The sequence below is a fragment of the Chelonoidis abingdonii genome, unplaced genomic scaffold (assembly GCF_003597395.2).
Source record: "Chelonoidis abingdonii isolate Lonesome George unplaced genomic scaffold, CheloAbing_2.0 scaffold0006, whole genome shotgun sequence".
In the NCBI taxonomy this organism is placed as follows: Eukaryota; Metazoa; Chordata; order Testudines; family Testudinidae; genus Chelonoidis; species Chelonoidis abingdonii.
In genome coordinates, this window is record NW_027424267.1 from 35,250 (window position 1) to 55,186 (window position 19,937).

The window sequence follows — 19,937 nt, forward strand, 5'->3', positions numbered from 1 at the left end:
CCCTGTCCCCTGACTGCCTCAACCCCTATCCACCCCCCTATCCCCTGACAGACCCCCGGGACTCCCGCACTTATCCAACCCCCGCCCCATCCCTTGACCGCCCTCCAGAACCTCCACCCCATCCAACCACTCCCTGTCCCCTGGGACCCCTTCCCCTTATCCAACCCCCCAGCCCTCTTACCATGCCACTCAGAGCAGCATGTCTGGCAGCCGTGCCGCCCGGCCAGAACCAGACATGCTGCAGCTCTGCTCGGCAGGAGTACGCAACCCCTCTACCCAGAGTGCTGTGTGCACAGCGGCATCACTGCAGGGGAAGGGGGACAGCGGGAGTGGGGCCGGGGGCTAGATCTCTTTGGCCGGGAGCTCAGGGGCTAGGCCGGATGGTCCCTTGGGCCATAGTTTGCCCACCTCTGCTGTAGAAGGAGCCTCATGTTCTTGCTAAGCTGCAGCTGGCCAGTAGAGGGCAACATGCACAAATACATGTAATGTCTGATCCTGTTTCTACTGAAGTCAGTGTCCAAAACATCCCTTTACGTTAACAGGAGCAGGATTTGGGCCCCAAACTATCCACAGAAAATGTTACTAAATCATCTGTTTTCTTTAAATATGACTGCATATGAATTTTTATGGAGATTGAACAGCGTGGAAAGTAGTAATTTTTGTGAGCTAGAGGGAGACAAAGAAATGTGAATTCATCAGAATTTCATTTGGGGTATTTTTTCTGATGACTGGTAATTGTCAAACAGGTTGCATGTACTTCAGATTTTGCAGAAACATCTTCCTTCTGTTTTAAGAATAAATCTTACAGTTTTAGGACCAAATGAAATTTCCAAGTTCATGTATACTGGTGCTTCAAAACAAAAGCTAGCTGCAACCATATTGTTATGACTTTATTTTCGTGTTTTTTAAAAAATAAATAGTTCAAGATTGCCTTTATTGCTGGCAGCTGTGTAAAGTGAGACTATAAGATGCATAAGCAATAATTTATAAGCAATGAATAATACCAGTGTACATCCTGCCTTAGGGATTTACAGATTTTTTAAGTATGAAGTAGGAAACGTGCATATCACTTAATCTGTCCTCCCCCTATCTCTTCCTTCCCTGAAACTGGCACAGTAGTTGTTTCACTTCAGATTGTGTTCTGCTACTCTTTTGGTCTTAAAGCTATCTTACCAACAGTAGGTCAATAGAATGTGAATCCAAAGTTCTGCTTGTTTCCATGTTAGAATATCAATGAATGTAACGAGTCCCTATTGTCTGACCATTTGTCTTCAGTCTGAACTTCTGTCCCAACAATTTGTAGTGCTTATTGTCAAAACAGTCATCAAAGTGACCTCGTAAAATACCTTTCTTGTTTCTACAGCAGGAAGGAAAAATGGAAAGCGAGACAATCGAAGCTATTGGGGAGGAGTCGGAAACTTTCATTAAGGGGAAAGAAAGAAAGACCTATCAAAGACGCCGTGAAGGTGGGCAGGAGGAGGATGCTTGCCATATTCCACCGAACCAAGCAGATGGGGGTGAAGTAGTGCAGGATGTCAACAGTGGCGTGCAAATGGTAATGATGGAACAGCTGGATCCAACGCTTCTTCAAATGAAGACTGAAGTAATGGAAGGCGCAGTGGCTCAGGAAGCAGAGGCTACAGTAGATGACACACAGATAATAACACTTCAGGTTGTTAATATGGAAGAACAGCCTATAAACCTTGGTGAGCTTCAGCTTGTCCAAGTACCCGTTCCAGTGACTGTACCTGTTGCCACTACATCTGTGGAAGAGCTTCAGGGAGCCTATGAAAATGAGGTTTCCAAAGGAGGCCTGCAGGAGGGAGAGCCTATGATCTGTCACACGCTTCCTTTGCCAGAAGGGTTCCAGGTAGTGAAAGTAGGTGCAAATGGTGAGGTGGAGACACTGGAACAAGGTGAGCTTCAGCCACAGGAAGATCCCAATTGGCAGAAAGATCCAGACTATCAGCCACCAGCCAAAAAAACAAAGAAAACCAAAAAGAGCAAGCTCCGGTACACTGAGGAAGGCAAAGATGTGGATGTGTCTGTGTATGACTTTGAAGAGGAGCAGCAGGAGGGTTTGCTCTCTGAGGTTAATGCAGAAAAGGTGGTGGGCAACATGAAGCCCCCTAAACCAACAAAAATCAAAAAGAAAGGTAAATTAACTGTTCTTAAGTGTCTCTGTTTAAAATGTATTTGTCACAATGGGAACTTATGAAAGGGCTGGAAAAGAAATGACAGTAAACTCAGCTAGACTGTATTGGGAGTAAAGCCCTTGTGTTAGTAAAAAAAATTCCTCTGTCATTAATTAAAGCCATAAGTAAAAGCCCTCTGTTCTTCCATTTTCAGAGGAAGCTTCCATCTTCTGTTCCTGTGCTACGTAGCTGTTGACTTTGCTTCGAATATGATGCTTTGACCTTTTTGCTACTGTACGACTAGACTTGAAAGAGTTCTATTTTACTACATTTCACTGAATAATGTAGACATTTGTTTCCGAGATTTTAGTATTTTTATCAACAGTTTTACACCAAATAATAAAAACCCAGATACTGAGTTTTTTAACCAATTACCAGATAGAATTGACAGCAAAAGAATGCAGTGTCTGTGTTTGATTTTCTCTTTTGTCCTGTGAGGACAGTGCAGGAAAAAAATGATTACTGACATGTTAATTTAAAATCCTAAAACAATAGCTTATCACTGCCTTCTATTTCTAATAGAAAGTACAGTTCAATTTAGTTGCACAAGATTACTTTCCATGTAATAGTTCCATGAAACAAGGAAAGACTGTTGAAATCTTGAACCTAACGTAGAGCAGTGGAGTACGTGGCTGATTAGAGTAAAGCTGGTTTACTTTGTGGCCAGGTGTAAAGAAGACATTCCAGTGCGAGCTGTGCAGTTATACTTGTCCACGTCGTTCTAACTTGGACCGCCACATGAAAAGCCACACTGATGAAAGACCACACAAGTGCCATCTCTGTGGTAGAGCTTTCCGGACAGTCACGCTGCTGAGGAACCACCTCAATACTCACACAGGTATTGTATGCAGAGCTAATGCTGTACAGTCAGTAAAGAGAATGTTATAGTTACACTTCTTGTACAGTAGGAATCTTACAGGATTCACTTTTTAGTATTAGTCCTTCCCTCCCTTGTATCTTCAGAATTTCTCCTATAGGATATTCCTGTAGGAAAAGGATTTCACAGTGCTGTCACCTCAGTGTTTCTGATATGAACCCAGTTAGCTTTGCTTTTTGTCTTGCTGGGCCAGTGGAGAAGCTCAGTGTGCACCTGGATGTAACTTGACAAATGGCCTGATCCAGCTCCATTTGAAACTATTGGAAAAATCCCTTAGTCTTCAGTGGAAGTTGATTCAGGCCCTGAGCTTACATCAGTTCCATGCTCATGCTCCTTCTTGTGTAGAAGCAGGACAATGACGGATTCAAAGATGAGCAAAAGGACAGGGACCCCCAAAAGAAGAGTGTGAGGGGGACCGATACAAAATGATTTAAGTTTATATGGGAGACGGAAAAATAGAAATGAATTACTTAGTTTTATTATAGAGGCTTCTTAAAGTACCTGTCTAATGGCGAATGGGAATGAGAACCAAAATACAGCCACCACTTGCAACAAAGTGAGCGGGGGAGGGGGAGGAGGGAAGATGTTTCCATATTCCCAATTTATTCTACACACAGAACACCTAGCTAAATGATTGGTTTTAGGAATAACCATAGAATCAGAAGACAATACAGTGTTTTGTTTATCTATATATACAGTGTTTCATTTAGCTAAATACATCCTTTTGATCATCCTCAAAAATTGTAAATCTCTTTAGTAATATGATGGCTATTATACACAAAAGTGACAATTTTCCAGTTCAGGTGCACAATATCTGTGCTACAGTGTCTCAGGTTTTTCAGTTTCTAATTTATAAAAGCGAAGCTAGCATGTGTTGTTTTCGTTGGCTCGTCACTCAACTTTAGTATTTTCCCCCTTCTTCGCTATACACATATAGGTACTCGCCCTCACAAGTGCCCAGACTGCGACATGGCCTTTGTGACCAGTGGAGAGTTGGTTCGGCATCGCCGTTACAAACATACTCATGAGAAACCATTCAAATGTTCGATGTGCGACTATGCTAGTGTAGAGGTACGTTTGAGTTAATCATTACCGTAGAACCGACCATTCATACCATACATGGCAAGGGTCTGTGTCAACAATTTCCATTAAAACGTTTTATTTAGAGGAGGTTACACTTTGGCCATAAAAAGTGGTCTTTGAGCAGAAATTCTGTAAATAAGGCTTGTCTTTGAAAGCAAATGGTGAGATTTAAAAAAAAAATTAAAATAAAGAAATTGGTTTGTGGGTGGTATGCGCACAAAAAGCCTAGAGATTTTTCCGTACTTTTGGGGACCCAATAGCAGAGTTTTAATAATAATAATAATAAAATTCAACATTCAGGTTTAATTAGCTTAACGCCTGGATGTAGGAGGTAACAATATCTTGAGATAAATGTAATTTAAGGTTGGCAGTACCCTCAGATTTAAGAAATGTGCTCTCAGTCTTGTACCGTGCACTTGCTTGTTAAGAAGAATGAGCATCTGCTGTCAAAATGAGTCATGTGCGATTTGTTTTGTTGTTTTTTTTTCTTGCGTCTCTCTTCTCCAAAAGTCTGTCTGTCTTATTCAAAATTATTGAAAAGCTGACTGGGAGGCAGCTTTCTGGAATGTTCTTCTCCTTTTCCCTAATCAGCACTGAAGCTGAAGGAGAATTTTTAAAATAAATGTAACTTTAAAAAGAAATTACTCATGCTTAGTAGTAAGGAGAAGAGGCTTAGGCAAGCTAAGGATCAGCATGATTGACAGGAGTGGGACATGCAGTAATAAGTTGAGATGGTACAGGAAGAAGTTGAAGTGGGCATTTCAATCTCATTGTAGTTGCCCCTTTTTGACCTGAGTGGTTAGCCAAGTTCAGGGTGTTGCGGATGCTCCGGTGAGGAGGGGAAAATTATAGGCACATATTTTCGTATTTATTGACAAGAAGTGAACAAAGTTCTGTTTCCTTGAGCACAGGAAGAACCAAACAGAAGAGATTCTTTTCTTACAGCCCCAAGCCTCTTTAGCCAGCACCACAAGCCCCTTCTTTAGGCTTCTGTCAGGATCACAGATTCTCCAGGCTGTGCCTATTTTATTCTGTGTTGCCTCTGAGTCCTCCGTCTCTTACTCTGACACACATTTCTGAGCAGCCTTGCATTTGTCTTTGGTTTGGGTTTGGAAACTGCTATTATTTCAGTCACTTCTTTACATTCATCCTGAATGAAAGACGGCGGTTATGCCTGATTCGTAACAGTAAGATTTAATCCAACCAACAGCACCGTCTAGGTTCTTTTGCTGTGCAGTTGCTGTGGACTTTTTAATATGAGCACTTTATGGATATGAAGTTCTGAGGGCAGCAATGAATGAAGTACAGTGAATTACAAAGTGTAGTTGAAAAATAACCAGAAAATCACTACGCACATCATTCCCCTGAGCTAGCTTGAGCTGGGATTTGTTGTTATGGGTCAGTAAGCATGCAGCACCCTCATACACTCTAGCTGAGGCTATTCTATTTCACATCTATACTGATTCGTAACATGGGCTGAACCTTTTGGGTAATACAAGAAGTCAAAAACCCAGCAGAGTACTTCAGTTTAAAAAACCTGAAACTTATCACTGAATTTCTTGGCTTGGATTCTGAAAGGCTGGCTTATTCATCTGTGCTAACACCAATCACGTTCTTGGATTTCAGGTCAGCAAGTTGAAACGCCACATTCGCTCTCATACTGGAGAGCGCCCATTCCAGTGCAGCTTGTGCAGTTATGCCAGCAGGGATACCTACAAACTGAAGAGGCACATGAGAACCCACTCTGGTATTGATTCCATGCTTGCTTAATGTGCTATGGTTGCTTCAGCATTGGGCGTAGAGGCTCAGGAATGCTAACTCATGCTAGAGCTCTCAACACACCTGTCACCATGAATCTGGCAAAATGAAAGATTGTTTCATATTTATGTAGAAAAGGTAAAAAGTGCACAAGTGAAGAGCATGCACCCAAGTTTAGCATCTAAATCCGTACACTGAACGTTTTTGTTATTGAATTGAGAAATGGGAGTTTGCTTGAGACAGCCTGTCTCCAATTTTGTCACAGAAAATTAAAAATCTGTTTAGCAGAATGAGAGCCCTAGAACACAGGCGTACCATAAAATAGGAAGGTAATAAAAATCAATATAAATCTCTGAACATCAGTGTTTACCCCACTTTCAGTCTTCTCGCAGACATTCAGAGTCACGCTTGTTCAATGTTTGGTACAGGAGCATTTCACTAAATTAGTTTGTGAAAATCCCGTGGATAATTGACACCAAACACTAGTGCAATACTAATATTGCTGCTAAAGTGTGAAGGAAAAAATGTCTTGTAACTGGGGGAGGAAAGGATATTGGCACCTGTGAAAGCAGAAATCTGAGTGTGTGTGCTAGATCCTTACATGTTGCACATGAGCCCCTCACAAAACTCTTACTGTACCTAAATCTTCAGTGAGGCAGGTCTGTTTTGGAACTAAAGTGATGAGATGCACAGTGGCTTTGTGATGTGGGCAGATGTGTAGTAGGGGACTGAGGCTTCCCTAAACTCCTCTAGCCTGTGAAAGGGATAGATCACCAGAGCACTAAAATATTGTGCCACCAAATCCACATTTTGACAGTTCTTTCCAATTCAGGTATATTTTTAATTAGACAAGACTGGTTAATAAAACTAACTTCATGCACTAAATACTCTTTCCTTCCCCTGCTAAAGGAGAGAAGCCTTATGAATGTTACATCTGTCATGCTCGCTTTACCCAGAGTGGCACCATGAAAATGCACATTTTACAGAAGCACACAGAGAATGTGGCCAAATTTCACTGTCCCCACTGCGACACTGTCATAGCAAGAAAGAGTGATTTAGGTAAGTACCGCTTAACTTGGTGGCGAAAAATGTCTTTGAACGGACCAAAGTTGAAAGGAGTTTTCACGAGGCACAGGGATTAATATAGACTGAATTGCATAGGCAGTAGATTCTTGTGAGTGGTGCAAAATATGACACGTACTGACCTGAGTGGTGGTGGACGGTAATTTGATGATTTATAATAACCACCCCTTACTGTGAAAACTATTGGTTGCTTCTTAGACTGTTCCAGTGTGGCAGCATGCTTACCAAGAATATAAAGCAGGCCGCCAGTATGGTGCCCATGGACATGCACTCACTGAGCCAAAATAGAAATGTTGCTTCCTGGCTCTGCAGAATTTGCTGTCCCTGCCCATCTAAGGGTATTAGACTGGCACAGTGCGTTTAAAGACAAAAATATGCTATCCTAAACTAAACTTGGAGCAGTGAAATGACTGTCTTCTGGGCAGCAGCCCCTCTGCTGTTTTTCATAGAAAAGAAACGCAGCACATTAAATCACTTGAGATAGTCATTGTACACTGTGTGGAGTTCTGACAGGGATAATAAAGTCTTGCTGGATTGTAGCAGTGCAGTTCTCTTTGCTCGGTTAGGTCTTTCAAGATTTGTTTTATAAACTGCTATTGTCACAAGGTAGTGAGTTGACAGTAGTTCTCTGGTGAAGTGTGCACAACATGGCTGGGTTCCTGGCACTCCCACTTTGACTTGAATGATCTGTTCCTCTCACATTCACAATTGTACAGGGGTTTTTAACCTCTTTCTCTCTTCTCCCCTCCCCCACCCCAAAGTAAATGGAAGGGTCCAATTGAAACCCACAACGCAAAGAAACCACTAACGCTAAACTCTGGCCTGATACTCTCACTGGTTTATCTTGCTCATTTTGCCACATACAAAAGTATCTGCCTGCCTTGCATTTTAACTCCTACTCTTCATGGGACATAGTTTTATGGTTTAATAAATCAGATATTTTAATGAGCGGTTAGTTCTTAGGGGCGTTCCCTGCAAATTAGTTAGTATATGTACATTTAGTTTGGCAATGGAAACAAACCTTTTTGGTGAACAGTAAAACAGACATTTTGAGGAAGAAATTGCTAATCATACATGGTGCTTTTAATGTAATTTCAAAGTATTAATAGGGCCCAGGCTTTCAGCTTCCAACCAGATTTATATAATGAAAGCACCCAAGAGGATAGGTATTAAAAGAAAATCTTTACCAGCTGTAATACAAGGAGAACAAAGGGTTAAATACTTTTTCTTGTGCTATTAGGTGTTCATTTGCGAAAGCAGCATTCCTACATTGAGCAGGGCAAGAAGTGCCGTTACTGTGACGCTGTGTTCCACGAGCGATACGCTCTCATCCAGCACCAGAAATCTCACAAGAATGAGAAGCGCTTCAAGTGTGACCAGTGTGATTATGCATGCAGACAGGTAAGCCTGCTGGTGATTCGAGAGAGGCTGGCTGTTCACGCAGCCCTTGTGAACATCCAGAGCTGCATTCTCGTCCAGGCACAGCAAATGTGGGCTAGAAATCAAACATTGAAGAAGAAACTACTAATCTTGGTAGCTGATCAAATGGCATGCCTTCTCTTTTAGTCTGTTAAGGACTGATATAGGAGAGCGTAGTGACCTTTTCACTGGCCTTAGCCTTCCAGCTAAGGGTCTCTTTTACAGAAATTATTTTCTAAAGAAGGCAAAAAATGGAATATGTTTGTCACAGAGCTGGAGTATTGGCTGGCACAGGGAAAGAAACTGCAGCTAGGATCCTGGCAGCTGAATGTAGCATGGATGGAGATGTCCCAGCTCACCTAAAGGAGCATCTTCCTCCTCTCCCCTCCCAGGTGCTGCTCTCAGAGTGAAATATTAGAGCTCTTCCCTCTACTAATGACAACTGCTAACCTTTTGCATTCATGTGTCTGAGTTCATGTTCATTACTGCTCTGTGTTTTGCTTATTCTTCTGAATGAGTTTTTCTTAATGACAGGAGCGGCACATGATCATGCACAAACGTACCCATACTGGAGAAAAGCCTTATGCCTGTAGCCATTGTGATAAAACCTTCCGTCAGAAACAGCTCCTCGATATGCACTTCAAACGTTACCACGATCCCAACTTTGTCCCTGCTGCCTTTGTCTGTTCAAAGTGTGGGAAAACATTCACTCGCAGGGTAAGTGAGCAGACCACGGTTTGAACTGATCTCTGTAAGGGGAGGGAGGCTGTTCCATCAAACAATAAGCTGTAAGCGTGTGTTTGAGGAGTGGAGCTGGACGCAGCTCACGTTTAGATTTAGTGTATTCTTTGCAGCAATAACCACCTAAGGAAACTAAAAAGACAGTTGATGGCAAAACTCAAAATAAACATACATTAACACAATCGCTAGTTTCTCTGGATTCTACATAAGTGGGAATTTTTTATTTATTGTTTGTAAGGAATAAGCTATCTAAAGTACAACTTGGTTTGTAAATACAGGCCTGCTACCTGATTTTGATTTCAGTGTTTGTTTTCCTTTCCCTGATTAGAACACCATGGCTAGACATGCAGATAATTGTTCTGGCCCAGATGGTGTAGAAGGAGAGAATGGAGGGGAGCCTAAGAAGGGAAAACGTGGAAGAAAGAGAAAGATGCGTTCTAAAAAAGAAGATTCCTCTGATAGTGGTAAGAGCACTGCGTAATGAATTGGTTAAATGTACCTAGCCTTTTGTATGAGCTTGTACTAAACCATCTCTTTTCTATTGGTACTTTACTAATCAAGACTGTCTTCACTGGAAGTCTACAACACAGTTATTGTATGTGCATTTCATTTCCCGAATTGTGTGAGTGTACACACATAAGTATAACAACATGAATTTTTACCATCACTGACTACAACTGTAAATGGCCTATCTTCTACATGTGTCTCAATATACTCCAGCTGTTGAGACTGGCTTCTGGGGCCAGTTTGTGCAGTGGATAGGGCAAAGATGCAGCTCAGGCTTGCTTTTGAAGGACAGAGTTTTATTGCTAGATGGGGATGAATGAGGTAGATAAGGAGGCTTCTAGTTGCAGTATGTAGTAAGTGGGTTTCTCTGGCTTCTGACGGAATTGTAGATGGGGTGGATGTTCTGTATTGTATAAGGGTAAGAAATGGTGTTGCTGTGCGCCATGTGAATGAGTAGCTGATCTGGAGGAGAGTCTGTGCTAGTAGACGGTGGCTCTTAATTTCTCTTTACAGTAGATGAGGTGAGGACTCGTAGCTATTGGAGATGACATACAGTGACTGGAAGGAAGGTGGTTTCCTGTGGACAGAGGATGGGATTTGATAGTCAGAGTTGAGGTTTCTTAGAACGCGAGCTCAGAATTCTCTGACTTTCTAAGTGTAGTTGTTTTAAAATAAGTAGCACCTTCCAGTGTTCTGAATCAATTGAAATATCTTAACTTTATTTATTTGTATTGCTATAGCATCTGGAGGCATCAGGGCCTCATTATGCTAGGCACAGTACAGATGAGGAAAAACAGCCCCAGAGAAGGGAAATAACTTGTCCGAGGTCATGTTGAAAATCGGTGGCTGAATCAGAAATAGAATGCAGGTCTTCTGAATACCAGACCAATGCCCCATCCAGTCACTTCTTGCTTGGGAATTAATTTACTCTGTTTCTTTTAGAACATGGCTAAATCTTTTTACCAGGAGAGCACTTTTTGCATTTAAATTCTGACCAATTGAGAGCTTACAAACTCTGCAAGCTGGTTCTGGCACCTTGAAAGTTGGGAGCTAGCTGGCAAGCGAACAGATTAGTCTGGGGTAGCAGAGAGGGTTGCACCTGCTCGGGAAGTAGGATATGAGTTGTCATCCCTGTCTTCTTCCAGGACATGACTAATTGAAAAGAGGCTCATCTCTTTCACTCCTACTCTCAAGGTGTCCAGTTGTCTTGCCTGCCTACTTTCTGCTTCCTAAACTACCCAGGACCTGTAGCTTCCATCTATCAAATAAATTGGCACCTTTGTGTTTGTGCTGGGTTCCAGGGTTGGACCGTATACAATAATATATACACGCATACGCTCCATTCAAAGTTCCAGATGACCCTGGTTTTGCACAGCTGATTGACAAATTTGCCATTGAGTCATTGAACTCCTGTGGGGGGAGGTGAAACTTTTCTGAAGCAGAAGCCCAGCTGCAAGTCAGGGAGAGGTGAGGGAACAACTTACAGCTCTGGACTGTTTTTCCTAATTGTTCGAAGAGTAGAGTCTCAAGGGGTTGATGGTAGAGTCCACTGTCACCTGACTCTCTCTCCCTCTCTCTCCTAGTGGGAAGCATTCGTGTGTGTTCACATGCACACTGACAACCAGGAGCAGGACTTGATAGAACCGCTGGCAGCCAGCACATACTGGCTGAGAATGGAGATTAGCACTGATGTCTAAAGGGTTAACAGTCAGTTTATATACACTTCAGGACCCAATGGAATGTTTTATAGTAGATAACTCAAAAACGGTTTGCCTGCGCTCTGAATTTTTCCACTTTGAATGAAAAAGTATTGAGGTTCTGGTCCTCAACTGAAGAAAACACAGTTGGTGTCTCTAGACCAAGCATTTGAAAGATGATTTTCCAAAGCAAAGACTCTCCTTGTCAAACCCTCAAGATGGCTTATGTAGTTAATGTTCAAGGGAAAAAGTCATTTTCCTGACAAGAGAACATGCATGAGAAATGTCTGGTGGAAAAAGCTTTTTCGGGAAGTTAGAAAAGTGGGGTCAAAATAGTGCTTACTGTGCAAACCTCAATTGCAAAGTCTCATAGTAACACAAGTCCTTAAAAGATAAGCTGTGTCTTAAAGGCAAAGAGAAGAGACTACAGCAAGAGAAGTCTTGTGATAGAAACTATCAGCTGTATAAAGAAGTTTAATTTGTCCAGTAGTGCACTCTCTCTGCAGGTTTGGAAGGAGCTGTGTGGGGTAAGCTGGCCAAAAATCTCTGCTAGAGGAGTGGTGGCTGAACCAAGACTTATTATGTACTGAATACCTTTTAGAGGTTTCACTGACAAATGGAATGCAAAGTCCACCTGGACTTTCCAAGGAGTCAGAATGCACAGAGGTAATACGCTAATGTGAAATGTACAGCACGTGGGCAGGAGTTCCTAGCCCAGTCTGCGCAGAAAAGTTACATCACCCAAAATGAAATTCATGCTGCATGAAGACTATTTCTTAAACCTGCAGCTGAAAAAATGTTAAGTGTTTGTGCCACTGGTAATGCATAATTACTGTGAGGAAAGCTGTGATGAAATCGAGTGGATAAATGGAGAAAATATCAAACATGTTTAATTGTTCTAGTGTGTCTCTTTCCCTCCCCGATTACAGAGGGTATTAGTCTGGGATCTAATAACCCTGCGGTAAAATATCACAGCACGCACGTACTCAATGGGAGGGAAATGTTTGGACAGTGGGAATGTGGTGAGAAGGACAGCCCAGCAGAACATGAGTTTGCAGTGTGATATGGTGGTAATAACGCCAGTGCACCTGGGGCTGCGGAGGTCCATAGCATAATCAGGCTAATGATAGCTCCTCTCATTACAGTGCTGATAGGATTGAATTTAGAATATTGGTGTGCTCTGTGGTGTTACGTGGTGGCTCTGGGTGCCTTGAGCACTAGCAGCACACCAACACAGAGGAAGGACAGCCAAAGCCAGGTTTATATTTTCCCTTCCCATTCAAAACGTCACAGAAGGGAGCAAAATCATCATGGTGTCTGTGCAGTGGCCCCACCACCCCCTCTCTATGGAACCGGTGGCAGTGTGGAGCCCAGAAGGCTTCCGGGCAGCCTTGTGGAGGAATTCTTCACCCAACAGTAGCCATCGTAGCACAGCCAGGCTAGTATTTGTACTGGTTCGGGGCTGTTCTATGGACCCTTCTGATTGGGGGAGGGGTGCTTCTACAGACATTAACTTGCTCCAGCTCTTATTGCATTTTCCCCACAGTTGGTTTAATGGAAGCTTGCTGCTTAGTGTGGCTTCTCCACTGGCCGTATCCCCTTTTCCACACATCCAATGGGCTGTGTATATTCTTCTGTAGAGGGGAGGCACTTACATAGAGATTGTTCGCAGCCATTTTGCCCTCCACACAACCTCACCCTCACCACATCTTTTCCTGAAGCTTGTTCACTTCAACTCTGCACAGCAGGATGGGCTGAGCATAGGAGTTTCAGGGGTTAAAAGGGTGTTGACCATATTATCTAATGTAAGCATCTGAAGGGAGAAACTTTAGGAGGAGATAGAGTTGCTTAGGATGCTCCAATGGGATAGAAATCAAAGCCATTAGATTAATTATTCCAAGAAAAGTGTGGAAAATCATTTCCTAGTAGTGAGATTTGTCAGGCTGGAGTAGTCTCCTAAGAGAAGAGGTGCAGGCTCCATCATGAGTCACTTAAAACCAGACAAAACCCCTGAGAATGTACTGGTTTCAGAGTAGCAGCCGTGTTCATCTGTATCCGCAAAAAGAACAGCAGTACTTGTGGCACCTTAGAGACTAACAAATTTATTTCAGCATAAGCTTTTGTGGACTACAGCCCAATTCTTTGGATGCATAGAATGGAACATATATTGAGGAGATATATATACACATACAGAGAGCATGAAAAGGTGGGAGTTGTCTTACGAACTCTGAGAGGCCAGTTAAGTAAGAAAAAAACTTCTGAAGTGGTAATCAAGATAGCCCAGTACAGACAGTTTGATAAGAAGTGTGAGAATACTTACAAGGGGAGATAGATACAATGTTTGTAATGGTTCAGCCATTCCCAGTCCCTATTCAAACCTAAGCTGATTGTATCTAGTTTGCATATCAATTACAGCTCAGCAGTTTCTCGTTGGAGTCTGTTTTTGAAGCTTTTCTGTTGCAAAATTGCCACCCGCAGGTCTGTCATTGAATGACCAGACAAGTTAGTGTTCTCCTACTGGTTTTTGACTGTTATGATTCCTGATGTCAGAGAATATACTGTGTTGGATAATCCTTCCTCAGCCAGAGATGGCAAGGGAGACTTCCTGTCTCTCTGAGCCCCCTCTGTCCTAATGACACAGGGTAACAAGAGTGGGGATTCTGGTGCCATCTCTTCCCAGATGTCCTGCTCCTTTCTTCCCCTTGGGTTCTAAAATGTTTCACAGTGATACCAGTAATCACTGATACTGGGTATGGGGCCATGTTTTCTTTTTCCTCTTCTGGAAGATTCAGTTTCCAGCCTTCTAAGATGAATAACCCAGTATTGAAAATCCCTCTAATGAATTCCTTGTTGCTTGCAGGTTCACTTGCCTTTGCTGCCTTTATTTGAGTGGAGGTGGGGAGCTGATTCCAGCTCAGAACGATGAAGGGTTGGTTCTTACTCCTTGTAGAAAGCCAGGGTTGATGTTTTGTCCGGCATAAGCCAAAGATTTATCCTGTTTTCTCTCTCTTTTTTAAAGAAGAAAATGCTGAACCAGATCTGGATGACAATGAAGATGAGGAGGAGACAGCAGTAGAAATTGAGGCTGAACCGGAAGTGGAGCCAGTGGCTCCCGCACCACCTCCTGCTAAGAAACGAAGAGGAAGGCCGCCAGGCAAAGCCAACCAACCAAAACAACCCCAGCGTAAGTTACTGCCTGATCTTCAGAGTAGCATCCAGCATGATCAGCTCCTCGTATGAGTCTTTGTGCACCTTCCTCAGGCTTTTCAATCCACTCGAATGGGGTGTTAGGAGTGATCGTGAAGATAATGTAATATTCAGGCCTGTATATTTGGCTGAGATAGAATTTGGGGTCTTTGCCAATTTGACTTTTGGTATTTTTATATTCTTACTAATACGGTAAATCCTCACATACCGTGTGTGTGAGAGAGAGAGAGAGAGATGCACATTTCCCCTTTGAGTAAACTGACCCTACTCTTAAGTACACTGCCTTGTTAATTAGATCAGCTTGCTGAGACCGCAGCTTCTGCCAGCAAGCTCCCTCCGTCCTGAGCCCTGTCGTGTGTCCCCCCTGCTCTATGGAAGATGGGTTAAGCGGGGTGCAGGAGCAGGGGGGAGAGGGGCACCCTGACATTAGCCCCCCTCTCCACCCCCCTTTGCACAGCAAGTAGGAGTCTCAGGGAGCAGCTAGAGGGCAGGAGAAGCACATGGCAGTGGGGGTAGGGACAGCAGAATTGCCAGCAAATGATAGCCTGCAATTGCTAGCCTGCTGGGCAGCTGCAGCACAGGGAACTTAGGGGAGCAGGGAGCTGATAGGGGGGCTGTTGTTCCCCCCTGGTTCCAAGCCCCCACCAGCTAGCTGCAACGGGCTGCTCTTCCTGCAAGCAGTGGACAAAGCAGGCCGACGTTAGAAGGGAGCATTGCACAACTTTAAACGAGCATGTTCCCTAATTGCTCAGCAACGTAACAACATTATCCGGGATGATTTTAAGTGAGGAGTTACTGTATTTAAATCTGAAATTTCCTGGTGTTGTAATTGTAGGGGTCCTGGCTCAGAAAGGAGTTGTGGGAGTGGGGGTAACAATGTTTTTGTAGGGGTGGTTGCAGTCCTTCTACCTTTGCTTCTGTGTTGCTGCTGGTGACAGTGCTGCCTTCAGAGCTGGGCAGCTGGAGAGCAGTGGCTGCTGGCTTGGAGCCCAGCTCCAAAGCCAGAGCCGCTGCCAGCAGCAGTGCACAAGTAAGGAGGATGGATGATATGATAGTGCCACTCTTACTTCTGTGCTGCTGCCTGAAGAGCTGGGCCCTCAGTCAGCAGCTGCCACTCTCTGGCCGCCCAGCTCTGAAGGCAGCAGCGCAGAAGTAAGGGTTTTACTGGTACGGTACTGCCACCCTCACCTCTGCGCTGCTGCTGACAGGGCACTCCCTGCAGAGTGGGCGCCCAGCCAACAACCGCCGCTCTCCAGCTGCCAAGTTCTGAAGACAGTGCAGAAGTAAGGGTGGCAATACCGTAACCCTCCTAAAATAACCTAGTGACCCACTGCAACTGCCTTTTGGGATAAGGGCCCATGATTTGAGAAATCTGTATCGTATAGGGTAAAAGCCCAGAAAAGTCCAGATTTCACAGTCCATGACGCCTTTTTCATGGCCATGAATTTGGTAGGGCCTTAGCCTTGGGATACACAGGAGGTGGTACTGCAGCCCCCTGACCCAAGATCCTCCAAAATGGAACATGACCATAAATTGGTAAGGGGTGGGACCAAGGGTGTACGCCACAGGTATAATTATGCCTGCTTAGAAAGAGGAGGGGGAACAGAGACACTGGGAAGGTTCTGTGGCATACAAAGCTATGGATATGCTTACTTGATTAACCCCAATAAACATTGCATTGCCTGCACTTCGGACTTCTGGTCTTCCGCTTTTTGTCTGTGTGACAAGAACCAAGGGAGGGTGAAGGAAAAGCCCTTACCATGGAGCTGAGTACTTTTTAAAATATGCTCACTCACTCTCATCATTTTACTGAGGAACCTTAGTGTGGTTGAGATCCTGCCTGCAGGACTCAATGCAAGACTCCTTTTGGTGTAGGCATTTCGTGACAGAGTTATGGAGCTAATCCATCGGAGACAATTCTGGAGGAGATTTATCTTTTCTTCGCAGGTTAACAACATGCTTCCAAGCTGTACAAATTGCTTCCAAGTGCTCTGGCAAATTAAACACTAAAAATTTGTAACAATAATAATCAGGTGTATGAAGCAGCCCAGGTCATACCCTAAAAATTAGTGTTTACTTTCAGTACATTGTTCATTATGGTAGCACAATGAGCATCTCTCAGTGGTAGGTGCTAGATGAACACAGGTAGACGTGGTCCTTGCCCAAAGGGTGACATTGTAAGACTAAAGCCCCGTAGCAGGTTTTACAGAATCTAAGAAAAATATTCATATAAATCACACTTGAAGGGTGAGTCTGTTCCCCTCTTCAAGGAATGGCTGCCACCTACTGTCCTCCTGTGTCCTCAAGGCCCCAAGTGCTGTGCCACAAGGCACTGAATCCTGTCTAAACATTTACACTGCACTCTGATCTTGAGTTCAACTGCTGCATCACACCAGTTAGCAAATGGAAATGTTTAGTCAGCGAGCACCCATCTAGTCAATACGGTATTGTTAGTTACTCTGCTAGGAAACAATGTATTTGACGTTGCCTCATAATTGTCCATGTACAGCAGATACTTGTGTTGCAGCACAACTGCATGTAGAGGCTGCTGCAGGGAAGCTGTGTTGCAAACTTGTGATACTTGAGGATGAGCAGGAGATAGGTCTCATATTTTTGGGGCCCCCATTCTGAGGAGAATGTGCTTCTTGAGGTCAGGCAGGGAGAGGCTGGAAAATTGCCTTAAATTCCCATTTATGGGGTATGGATCGCTGACTTGTGCTGAATGCCCTTTCTCATGCAGGGCGTTGAGCCTCTTACCACTGCTGTAAACAGTTACGGTTCACCCGAGCAGCAAACCTCCAGCCCAGTGAGCACTGCTGAACCGGGGCTGACCTTGACTCTACTCAAAGATTGGGGTATTAATTCAGATGATATTGCAACAATGAGAAGTGCTTAGCAGTGGATTCTGGCAGCACATCAATGCTGCTAAAATGCTGGGGCATTGAAGTTGTGAAAAGATGGTTAATAGTCTATGTTCAGTTTCAGTAATAAACTGTCTGGCATGGAAAAAAAAACGATATAAAACCCTTTTGAAGAGTATCTATTTTAACATATCCCCTGCCTGTGAAATCTGTGTTCTGATATCTCCCTTTTTTCCTTGCTAGCTGCAGCAATCATTCAGGTTGAAGACCAGAACACTGGTGCAATTGAAAACATTATAGTTGAAGTAAAGAAAGAACCCGATGCAGAAACAGCAGGGGAAGAAGAGGAGGCTCAGCCTGCTGTAGTGGAAGCTCCCAATGGAGATCTCACTCCTGAGATGATTCTGAGCATGATGGACCGGTGATGGAGGAAAAGGCCAAGCTTGCTGACTGAACTGGCCTGGGCTGTGTTTAAACGGCTCAAATCTATTTTTCCTTTTACCTTTTTTCTTGGCTTTGGGAAATGCATCATTTTAGACCATTTTACCAAACATACTGGGAAATAAAACTTCAAAATGATGTTAGAATGTGATTTAACTAGAACTTGCTGTTTTATGTTAACGTTACAGGATCATGGAGCATTAGAATGTATGTTGGAGTCCTTGAGGGTTTCCCGTGAGATGCTCGATTCACTTCTCTGAACTGCATTGTAATGATGGTCCAAGGACAGTGTTTACATGTAACAAGTTTTAATACACAAAAGTGGAAAAATGGAAGCCCTGATTAGAGTATGTGGTACACCACTCTGGACTTGCCCTTCGAGTTCCCAAAGTCCTGCAGCCTTCTTCTCCCAGTAGTGTTTTTAACTGTAAATGCAGACTGGGGAGGGTCTAAACTTTTAAAATGCTTTTGGTTTTGCTTTGCCCCACTGACTAGCTCCGGTTCTCCGAGTCGGCTGCACACGGTAGTTTTGGCATGCTCCAACTGGTTTCTGTCCTCATGCTTTGCTCTGGGCAAAGCATTTCTGCAATGGTCAAGCTTGTAAATAACTTTTTTTTGTTTTTACATTTTAATCTTTTTCCAATAATTAAGAGGTATGAAAAAATGCAGATTAAGAAAACCCCAGTGTTTTAATGACTTGCAAATTAAGTGACAAGAGAATTGGTAGAGTGTAAATGTTGGAAAAGCTGTTGATAACCAATCACGTAGAAGAGAGAGGTACCCAGACTATTGTTGCAAAACAACGGAAGCCCAACCATGAAATCTGGTTTCAAAGCACATGGAACTGGCATTTAAAACCTGTATAATTAACCTTTCAGTTGTAACTTCACAACCACAGTTTCTTTGCTCTACTTTGTAGTTGTGTTTTGTGTTTATGAATCCTATGTTAAGACAGAAGTGGTGATTTGCAAGTGGATCACTGCAGCCCTGGAAACCTGGGCCAGGAAATTTTACTAGGTCAGTAATTATAAAATTTTGGATCTCTAATAAAAAGACAGCAAAGGAATAATGTGAAATACAAATGATGCCTGTATATGAACTGTCACATGTTAAAATATGTAAGCTTTTTATAGAGCCTCAGTCTTGCTGATTTCAAACAAATTTTTCTTCTATGTATCGCTTTTAAGAGAGCTATCAGTTTAGCTATCAGATTCTAGGTTGATGCATTTTTGTACTTAGCTGTACTGTGTGATATTTTTCATTATTTTAGAAAGCCAACATGAGAAAAACCTGTTATAAAATATGTAATGGGGTTTGAAAGCTGGGAAGAAGAATATACTGCTGTACAGCTAATAAATAATAATAATGGATTAACATGCATGCTCCGTGGCTGTTTCCTTTGTAATGTTTAACTTGGAGACAAGTTTCTGAGCTGTCCTGTGACTGCCTACGGAGAAATTTCTCCTCCCTCTGGAAGGACGCTGGGCAGCCTGGAGTTCTGTGTGTGTAGCAGTATGAAGAAGAAAGAAGACCTTTCTATCATATGAAATGTGTCTGAGTGGATGTTCAGTGCAACCCCAGTGCTAGAAGGTACTGCTGTTTGGAATGCTGCCAGTCGACTGCATCTGTTCACACAAGCACAAAGCTCTGGTGGGCTTGGCTCATGTTCTCATCCAGGAATTGAATTTGGGGATTGTTAGTGGGTGGTTAAAGACAATGTTTGTATGAAATCTACTCCATTCTCCAAAATGCATTTTGAAAGTATATTTGTGTATAGCACGTGTGCCAAGCCCCTCGTTGCTTATATTCCCATCTGCTTAATTCTAAATGTTGTTAACCCTGGAGAGTCCTAGCAAGAAGCGGGTTAAAGGTCTGAGTGCCCTGCAGCAGTCTGGTAGGTAAAAGCAGGCTAGACAATAAAACAAGGTTATATAAGATCTGACTTCTAAAAACTCTGGAGCTGCATATACAGTTTCGGTGGAGGTGCACAGGTCTGTGTGAGTGGGGAGCTCTGTAGTGGAATAGGGGGTGAAAATCAGGGTGGGGGTGCACTGGTCTAAACTGTGGA

General features: G+C 43.2%; 1 protein-coding gene across 1 annotated transcript; it reads left to right on the forward strand.

Moving 5' to 3' along the window:
• The first annotated feature begins 1,358 nt into the window (after window positions 1-1,358).
• Window positions 1,359-19,243, forward strand: CTCF (CCCTC-binding factor). The gene is made up of 10 exons (XM_032762338.2): window positions 1,359-2,156; window positions 2,863-3,033; window positions 4,010-4,143; window positions 5,782-5,902; window positions 6,823-6,972; window positions 8,237-8,397; window positions 8,950-9,132; window positions 9,485-9,620; window positions 14,380-14,544; window positions 17,672-19,243. Exons 1-10 carry the CDS (start codon window positions 1,376-1,378, stop codon window positions 17,851-17,853), a joined length of 2,184 nt encoding a protein of 727 aa, XP_032618229.1. The 5' UTR covers window positions 1,359-1,375; the 3' UTR covers window positions 17,854-19,243.
• Window positions 19,244-19,937: the final 694 nt, after the last annotated feature.